The 10,124-nt window shown below is 51.8% G+C and overlaps 1 protein-coding gene across 1 annotated transcript in view; it reads right to left on the reverse strand.

The window, feature by feature from the left end:
- Positions 1 to 2,525: 2,525 nt before the first annotated feature.
- Positions 2,526 to 10,124, reverse strand: part of LOC112118975 (acetylcholinesterase-like) — a 12,912-nt gene continuing 5,313 nt past the window's right edge. Inside the window, exons 3-5 of the mRNA XM_029913643.1 lie at positions 5,672 to 5,733; positions 2,912 to 2,991; positions 2,526 to 2,634 (exon numbers count right to left, since the gene is read on the reverse strand). Coding sequence (XP_029769503.1) covers positions 2,526 to 2,634; positions 2,912 to 2,991; positions 5,672 to 5,733 — 251 coding nt within the window. The remainder of the gene's footprint in view (positions 2,635 to 2,911; positions 2,992 to 5,671; positions 5,734 to 10,124) is intronic.

Genomic DNA, 10,124 nt, shown 5'->3' on the forward strand with positions numbered 1-10,124 from the left:
CTCTCTGACAGTCACCATTGCAGGGACATTTTCACTAGGTTCCGTTGTTGTTACAAAAGGCACCATTAAAGTCATTTGTTCCGTATGGCTGATATCAGGCGTGCAGTCCAGAATAACCGAGTAATATCTTGCTGACTTCAGATCTGCCACAATCTTCTGTTTGACTTTTGTTGCCAGTAACTGTATGATCTCATTTTGACTTGTTTTTCCACAGTAGTGGTGTATGTACATTTCTTGGGTGGTGACTCTTCTTAGATGCTCCTGGAGTACAGCATCAAAGTCAGCCATTAGCTCCACAATTTTAAAGAAGTTTCCATTGTTTGGCACAGACAGCTGATCTGAAGTGCCACACAGTGCGAGGTTTTGGGTAGCAAGCATTCTCACAATGGCAATGAGCCTTTTCAGAACATTTTGCCAGTAAAGAGACTCTGATCAGGGCCGGCGCAACCCATTAGGCGACCTAGGCGGTTGCCTAGGGCACTACAATTTGGGGGCGGTGACCACGGTGGTATTTCGGCGGCGGGACCTTCCGCCACCTCTGTGGGGGGGCGGCATTTTGGGGCGGGACCTTCCGCCACCTAGAGTGGCAGAAAAGCTGGCGGCGCTCCTGACTCTGATGCAATCTTCTCTTGATGCCGATCATCTATGGTGGCCTTTAACCTTAGTCTCATCTCAAGCTCTTTCCACCTATGGAATGCTCTCTGGTGATTTGTTGCCTTCTCATGGCATGCCAGATTTCTAGCCAGATTTTTCCAGTCCTTTGTTCCTGTAGAACCCAACGTGGCTGGAACATTAGACTGGAAGAGTTTGCAACAAGAACAGTATGCAGCATTCTGGGGTTTGGAGTACATAAGCCATGGTCTCTCCACTTTGTCACTATTGGGGATTTCACGCCAGTAATGTGTTGGATGGAAACTTCTATTTTCATTGTCTTTGGGGAACATGAAGTTTTTCACTTGCTGTGGCCCATGCAGTACAAGGAAGTCCCTCAAGCTACTGCTCAAGTGGGTCCACAGTCCTGGATCATCTAGACTTCAGGAACTAAAGTCAACAGCAGCTGTTTCTTGCGCCTCCACCGCACTCTTCTCTGATCTACACTTTTCTTCAGGAATGTGCATGGTTACATCCATTTGAGATGGAGATAGGGATGCTGCAGTAGCTGCCAGGTCACCTGCACTCTGACTAACTGGAAGATCAGGCATCTCCTCACCACTCACATCCTCACTGGGGCCAGAACATTTGTGTCTATGTATCTCAGGAGAGCTCCTTCCTGCTTAGATAGAAAAGCTTCCTTTGCTTTCTTTCTTTTTCTGAATGCTGCCCCAGAGGGGCGTTTTCTTCCTTCACTCATGACGGCTGTTCGGTGCCAGCTAGAGTGGCTCTCAACACTCAATTGAAGGGGACAAATCAGCAGGCTGGTAGCAGGGCCTAGTGAGGGAAGATATCAGCGTCTTAAGGGCCTAACTGGCTCCTACTACTTCAGTTGACTGCCTGTTCTCAGGTGGGTTCAGGGAAGCAGCAGGAAACAGGAAGCTCCCTGATAAGCTGGTGTTAATCAGTCCAGGCTCCTAGGGGTGCTAGGAGGTACATAAGAGGCTCCTCCTCCTCTCTCTCCCTGCAGCTCCTGCTGCTTTCTGTTATTCCCTCTCACCTTTTCTCCTGCCTGCCTGTTATGTCTCTTGTGCCCTCCTTCCTCCAGCACAGCACTCCGCCATCTCTGTGCATCTAGAGCAGAGAGAATACATATGCACCAGCAGCAGACACAATGTTCTACACTCTGGGTCCTAGTGGCGCCCCACCCCCCCAGTCTGGCACTTGAGGCGGCCGCCTCAGTTCACCTCATGGTAAGGCCAGCCCTGCCAATGATCCCAAATCGATTGGGTCAGGCAGTTGTGGCCCCTGCTGCAGCATTTCTCCCCCTGGTATCTTCCCACCACCCTGCCCAGCAATTCCTTCTGCTCCCCCACCTCCCCCACCCATCCAGTGCCCCCATCAGTTCCGTCCCCACCCCAGCCCCTGATCCCATCAGTCCTGTCCCCCAACCTCACCTCTGCTGCTCCTGGGGTTCTTCAACGCCCACCCCCAGGGCTGGGGGGTTGCATCAGGGACTCCCCCCTTGCAGCCTGGGAGGGGGCAGCTCCAGGGGCTCTTCATCCCCCAGTGCCCCTTCCCAGGCGGGTGCTGCAGGGGGCAGGAACAGAGGCACCATCATGTTCCCATTTCTCACAGGAGGGGCGGGGGAGGAGAGGGCAGGGCTGCCCTGAGCTGTCGAGCTCCTTCTGCAGTGGTCTCCAAACTTTTTTGATCGCGCACCCCTATCAGTAAAAAATTTTTGAGCACGTACCCCCTGCCGCGCCAAAGCCAAAAAAAAAAAAAAGCGCCGCTCGAACGACCGAAGCAAAAAAACCCCCACTTTGGAGACCACTGTTCTAAGGGATCCTTACTTTGATATGGCACTGAGCGGGTCTTCCTGGATGTTGTGGACACCTGGCCAAAGAGTTACAGATGGATTGTGGGGGATTCCCTTACCCGCTGCTGGCAAACTCTGCAAAGTACCGCATTGACTTGAGGCTTTTCTGTCTATGCTCCGGCTCACTGCTGAGCTCCAGATGTGCGTCAACACTGAGTCTAGCTCTGGAAGGGGAGTGAGGTCTAGTGAGTTATAGTGGGGGGAGGGTGGGCTGGGAGCCAGGACTCCTGGGTTTCATCCCTATCTCTGGGTGGATATTGGGGTCTACTGGGTTTAGAGTAGTGGGGGGCTGGGAGCCAGGACTCCTGGGTTCTATCCCCACATCTGAGAATGGGGTCCATGGAAAGGGTATTAGCTGGGCAGTTACCAAGAGTGATCCCAATTCCCGCTATTCTTCCACTTCCTTCTGTCCCTATCTCGCAGCCAGTGGCACAGACTCACCTGCCCTTCGCCTTGGCGCAATCACAGCTTTGTGGCTGTCGCTCTGTCTCACAGCTCAGCACGAAGGTGAATGGGCGATGCTGGAGCAAACAGGAAGCCTCCAATGCTGAGAATACCAGCCAGGGAGCAGCCACTGGGGCTTATCTGTGTCCTCACTGGGCTGTGCACACTCAGGGGTAGGAGGATCTGAGCCGGAGGATGGGGCTGTTGGGGAAGAGCCAAGGGCTTTGCAAACAGAGACCCAGTTGGGTAAACAGCCTGAGAGTTCTAGGGATAGACGGGCCATGATCCCTGAATTGCGGCCACCTCTGGGGAGAGGGGTGTGTGGTTCTGCTGGTTACTAGGAAGTTCATAAGGAATCCTGTGTCCAAATAAAGCACATGTAGATTTTAGGGGAGGGGGCAGAATGGAATAACTGAAGGGGGTATATAGACAGGAGACTAGATTCATACCCCACCGCTGAGGGAAATTGCTAGGAGATCATAGAATCGTAGGACTGGAAGGGACCTCGAGAGGTCATTTAGTCCAGTCCCCTGCACTCATGGCAGGACTAAGTATAATCTAGACCATCCCTGACAGGTGTTTGTCTAACCTGCTCTTAAAAATCTCCAATGCTGGAGATTCCACAACCTCCCTAGTCAATTTATTCCAGTGCTTAACCACCCTGGCAGTTACAAAGTTTTTCCTAATGTCCAACCTAAACCTCCCTTGCTGCAATTTAAGTCCATTGCTCCTTGTCCTATCCTCAGAGGTTAAGGAGAATTATTTTTCTCCCTCCTCCTTGTAACAACCACTTATGTACTTGAAAAGTGTTATCATGTCCCCTCTCAGTCTTCTCTTCTCCAGACTAAACAAACCCATTTTTTTCAATCTTGCCTCATAGGTCATGTTTTCTAGACCTTTCATCATTGATGTTGCTCTTCTCTGGACTTTCTCCAATTTGTCCACATCTTTCCTGAAATGTGGTGCCCAGAACTGGACACAATACTCCAGCTGAGGCCTAATCAGCGCGGAGTAGAGCGGAAGAATTACTTCTTGTGCTTGCTTACAACACTACCGCTAATACGTCCCAGAATGATGTTTGCTTTTTATTTTTTGCAACAGTGTTACACTGTTGACTCGTATTTACATTTTGATCCACTATGACTAAGGCTGCGTATCTGTCATGGAGGTCACGGAAGTCACAGATTTTGTGACTTTCCATGACCTCTGTGACTTCTGCAGCAGCCCCTGGGCCAGCAGCAGCAGTTTGGATGTGTGGAAGGGGGCTCAGGACTGGGGCAGGAGATTGGGATGCAGGGCAGCGCTTAGCTGGGGCGGGGCCCCCAGCTCCCACCGGAATGTCCCTGCAGCTCCTAGGCAGAGGGGCGAGGAGGTTCCGTGCACTGCCCGTGCCCGCAGGTGCTGCCACAAAGCTTCTATTGGCTGCAGGTCCTGGCCAATGGGAGCTGCGGAGCTGGCGCTTGTGTTAGGAACAGCACACAGAGCCCCCCTGGCTGCTCCTCTGCCTAGGAGCTGCAGGGACACGCAAAGCTGGGGATAGAGCCTGCAAGCCCCACCAACCCTCCCCACCCAGGACCAGTGGGGGTCCCGTTCTGTGCGCTGCCGCCTGCCGCACACCCAGCACCAGTAGAGGTCCCGGGCCATCCCCCCAGCACCCGCGGTGCCCCTGGTCCACCCCCTAGAGCACCTGCGGCCCCCTGGCCCAAGTTTTAGTTAGCAGTATATAGTAAAAGTCATGAACAGGTCACAGGCCGTGAATTTTTGTTTACTGCCTGTGACCTGTCCATGACTTTTACTAAAAATACCTATGACTAATACGTAGCCTTAACTATGACCCCCAGATCTCTTTCTGCAGTACTTCTATCTAGGCCGTCATTTCCCAGTTTGTATGTGTACAACTGATTGTTCCTTCCTAAGTGGAGGACTTTTCATTTGTCCTTATTGAATTTCATCCTATTTACTTCAGACCATTTCTCCTGTGTGTCCAGATCATTTTGAATTTTAATCCTATCCTCCAAAGTACTTGCAACCCCTCCCAGCTTGGTATCGTCCGCAAACTTTATAAGTGTACTCTCTATGCCATTATCTAAATCATTGATGAAGATATTGAACAGAACCGGACCCAGAACTGATCCCTGCGGGACCCCACTCAATATGCTTGTCCAGCTTGACTGAACCACTGATAACTACTCTCTGGGAATGGTTTTCCAAACAGTTATGTAGTAGCTCCATCTTATAGTGGTTACATCTAGGTTGTATTTCCCTAGTTTGCTTATGAGAAGGTCATGCGAGACAGTATCAAAAGCCTTATTAAAGTCAAGATATACCACATCTACCACTTTCCCCCTATTCACAAGGCTTGTTACCCTGTCCAAGAAAGCTATCAGGTTGGTTTGACATGATTTGTTTTTGACAAATCTATGCTGACTGTTACCTTTCACTTTATTATCTTCTAGGTGCTTGAAAATTGATTAATTGTTTGCTCCATTATTTTTCTGGGTACTGAAGTTAATTCCCCAGGTTGTCCTTATTTCCCTTTTTATAAATGGGCACTATATTTGCCCTTTTCCAGTTCCCTGGAATGTCTCCCGTCCTCCATGACTTTTCAAAGATAATTGCAAATGGCTCAGATACCTCCCCAGTTAGATCCTTGAGAATTCTAGGATGTATTTCATCAGGCCCTGGTGACTTGAAGACATCTAACTTGTCTAAGTAATGTTTAACTTGTTCTTTCCCTATTTTAGCCTCTGATCCTACCTCATTTTCACTGGCATTCACTGGATGTTCAGTGAGAAGCAGGGTCAATGGGTTGGTTATTTCTAATGGGAAAAAAACAACAGAGCAGTGACTGCAAGCAAGGGAAGAGCATCCCTTACTGAGCGCCCCCATCTGTGCAGCACAGCGCCCCTTAATGCCACACTGGAGCACTGGGGACAGCACTGACTGTCAGGGGATGGCGTCCCTACCCCCCTCCCTGTAGTATCTGCTGACTTTTGGAAATCTCCTTTTGAAATTCTGTCCACGCTGCCGCCCTCTTAGCTTGTGAGAGCCGCTCCAGGGGAGATCCTGGTTCTGACAACATGTGGTTGGGTCATGAACATTATTGACAGCTTTGGGCATGTTTGTTCCTCCTGTGGGGTGGGTCTGAAATTGCCCTGAGGTCCCTGCGTTGCTTCTCATAGTCTCCCGGCAATAGGGTTTTGTTATTTCTAGTTGTCACCATTTGTCACAAGTTGGGTGAGTCACAGTGGGACCCTGAGTGCATATTATGCCAAAAAATTTAGCCTAGATAATCTGTTGTGGCAGCAGGGGAGGAGAATTGCTGACAGGTGGGATTGAGGGGGCATTGACAGTGCTGCAGGAGGGGGGAGCCCAGGGCTGGGATATCAGAGGGCTGGGGGTCAGGACTGACGTGCATCGGCTGAGCTGCAGGGTGTGGGGGGAGCTCAGGGAAAGGTTAGCAGGAGGCAGTGCGTTGGGACCGAGGGCCATCGGCAGAGCTCTGTGGGGTGCAGGATCCCAGAGCTGGGATACCAGGGGGCTATGGATCAGCATTGAGGGGTATCAGCAGAGCTGTGGGGGGATGCCTCGGGGTGGGATAGCAGAGGGCTGGGGGTCGGGATTGAGGAGCAGTAGCAGAGCTGTGGGGAGTGGGGGGAGCCCAGGGCTGTGAGGGGATAGCTGTAGGCTGTGGGTTAGGAGTGAGTTTGTGTCAGCAACGTTTTTTCCTGGGGCTAATTTAATGTATTCCCCATCCTGTTTGCTCTCCTGTTGATCCAAAAAGGCACTGTCCCTTTCCCTGCATGATCCCCCACTGGGAAATTCCTGCCCGGATGGTTCCCAAGCCTCAGAAAGATCTGCTGCCTCCGGGGCAGCAGGGAAACTGTCATCTCTCTGTGCTGGGGAATCGTCTTTCCCTGGCCCAGCATCTGCCAGTGACCTGGAGAAGCCCAGCCTGGCCCGGGCTCTGCTCCTCACAGCCGCTGCCCTGCTGTGCCTCATGCTGGGGGTAGGTCTGCGGGAGGGATGGCACAGCTCATCTGGTGCAGAGACTCAGGGACAGCTTTGGCTGGCTTGGCCACTATGGACAGCAGTAGGGATCCTGCTGCAGCAAGTACCCCACAGGTGAGCTGGCAGCAGGGGGCACAGGGGCAGGGGCTGTGCGCAGATGGACACCCACCCCTCTCCCTCTCCGAATCGCTCTATCTCCCACCTCACCCTGACCATCTCTCTGACTCCCTCTCTATGTCTGTTTGCACCCCGCAGCGGGGGGGCCGGCAGTGCCGGGAGTGCACCATCACGGCCCGTCAGGTTGGCTGCATGCCAAAGGGGGACGCCTGCACTGCCAGGCTGGGCCAGTTCTGCAGCATCATCACAGTCATCCGGTGTGAGTCCGAGACACCCTCATCGCCCCACCCCTATGGGCCTTCATTTACACACAACCCCCCAGGGTCATCAGCAGGGAGAGATCCCAGGCCTTTCAGCACCGCAAAAGAGAGCTGTCCCTTGGACTGAAAAGAGCGCTCCGTTAGCTGGCAGCAGTGGTAGGGCTATTATCTGATGGGGACAGTCACTTGCAAGGTTCTTACATAGTGGTCACGAGCTGTCAGCCTCCACCGCAAACCCCGCTTCACCGCCAGCATTTGGAATGGTGTTAAATATATAAAAAGTGTTTTTAATTTATAAGGGGGAGTTGCACTCAGAGGCTTGCTACGGGAAAGGGGTCACCAGTACAAAAGTTTGAGACCCATTGCCCTATACCCATAGCCCTAGCCCTGACCCTCGCACCTTAACCCTATGTCCATAGCCCTAACCCTAACACTCCAACCCTAACACTCATTTCTTAACCCCATTCCCATAGCCCTATCCCTAACACTGTTGCCTTAACCCTATGCCCATAGCCCTAACCCTACCACTGACACCCCAAACCTAACCCGCCCAATTGCTAGTGCCCAAATACTATCCCTTAATCCTGTCTCCCAACCCTTATTCTACCCCCTAATTCAAACCCTATTATGCTCCGCGTATCCTATAACCCACCATCTCGCCCAACCTCCCAGCCCTCTCGCTCTCTCCCCTTTACACTCTACCACATCCCCACTAATGCTAACCGAGAACCCCACCATTTAACTCCACAGCCAGTCCTACTCTATCAGCCTGTTGCCTCTTCTACAATCCTAACAGTCACCCCTAACTCTGAACTGAACAGTTCCACCCATCCCCCATCCTCCTGCCACTTAACCCTAACCCTCAGCTGGAACCGGAACCCATAAATCCCAATTCCCAACCCTAACACCCTAATTATAACTCTGCTCCCCAAATCTGACCCTAACTCTTCAACCTTTAACATTAAGACTAACCTTAGCCACCCCACCCCTCAGCTCTCCTCCAGCTCCTCCCAGCTTTAGCCAGCTTCAGACTCCCAGAACTGAACCAGCCCCAATCCCAACGCCGCTTCCTTCCTTGCCTAACCAAGAAGTGGGAGGGGAGTGGTTAGAACAGAGTGGGTCAGGGAGTTAGGACTCCTGGGTATTATCAACTTCTGGGGGAATTCTACGCCACTGAGTATGTGAATTCATGTGCTGTGCAGAATTTTTTTCCCAGCAGAAAATCTATTCTGTTGCAGTTATGCCTTTTGCCCTCTAGGGGCCGCTGTGGCACCAGAACAGAGAGCAGCCAGTCCCGGTCCAGCTCCAGCCGTGGAGAGGGAAGAGATGAGGCTGCCTTCCTCACAGCGCCCCGCTGGTGGGGCCAGGTGAGGACTCAAGGGATATGGGGGGACGGACAGAGTGGGGCACATGGGGCTGCTGGGGGTGTGTGTCACAGACTGGGGTTCATAAGGGCTGATGGGCGAGGGACAGACTGGAGTGGGCGCTGAATTGGAGTGGGGGTGCAGAGCCACATGGGGATGGGGGTAGGGGTTGCAGGACCACCTGGGGATGGGGGAAGGGGATGCAGGGATACATGGGGGAGTGGGTGGCTGAGTGGGGGTGCAGGGCCACATGGGGATGGGAGTGCAGGGCTTCATGGGGACAGGAGAAGGAGATAGTTGTGTGGGGGTGCAAGTACACATGGGGACGGGAGGTGCGGGGACACATGGGAACAGGGCTAGATGTGCATGACTGAATGAGAGAGGCTATGGGTCAGACAAGATCTGCATGGCTGGGGCTTCCAAACAATCCCTCCTCCCCCCCAAAAAAACCTGTTCTATACTTCTTCCAACCACACCCTCCAAGTTCACACCCAGTCTCCTTCTCAGCAAACACTTCACTCTCCTGCAGCACCTCCATTACCCCGACCCCCACAAGCCTTTGCACTGCTTCTGAGGGGGGCCGGAAAAACATTTCTGTATTGTAGTTTAAATGAATTAATACTCAAAGTTCTGTACTGTATTAATATGCCTAGTAAGGAATCAACTTGTCAAAAACATTTCCTGAATCTTTTTTGTTGTCTGTATTGTTACAGACATATTTGCTGACAGGTATTTTGAAAGAAATTACCAAAATAATTGAAACAGGTCCGATTATATTATGTTATGTTGACAATTAAAATATGCAGAATTTTTAAATCTTGTGCGCAGAAGTTTTAATTTTGTGGAGGAGAATTCCCCCAGGAGTAATTATCCCCATATTGGGGACAAGAGTGGGGTTTGATGGATTAGACAAGTGTGATATGGAAGCCAAGATGCCTGGGTTCTATCCCAGCTCTGGGAGGGGATTGGGATCTAGTTGGTTAGACCAGGGGAGGCTGGGAGTCAGGACTCCTGGGTTCCGTTTCTAGCTCTGGGTGCACAGTGTGATCTCTGGCCTTTGTCATTTGCCTCTTCAAAACCCAGAGCATCATTTACCCCCACCACCAATGTAATCTGTGTCCCTCATTATTTCAGCACTGAACCAAAGCCCCTCCCACACACTTGCACGTGCACACACACACACACACACACACACACACATATACACTCTGTCCCCCCTGCTCAGGAGCAGCTAATCAACCTCACACACCAAGGTTCTGTCTCCAGACTGAATATGCTTTAATGCACTGGAGGTGGAGGGATTGCAGAAGGAGGGTCAATCCGTGAATTCCCAGGGGGTTTGTTAGCAGGATCCTTATTAATGAATCAGCAGGCGCTAGCAGGAACTGGATGCTCTTGTCTGCATGGAGGGTTCCCCCCGTCAGGGGATTATAATTGCTCAGCTCTTCATTCACTGCC

This window comes from Terrapene carolina, unplaced genomic scaffold, assembly GCF_002925995.2.
Source record: "Terrapene carolina triunguis isolate 2854851 unplaced genomic scaffold, T_m_triunguis-2.0 Scaffold752, whole genome shotgun sequence".
NCBI lineage: Eukaryota > Metazoa > Chordata > Testudines > Emydidae > Terrapene > Terrapene triunguis.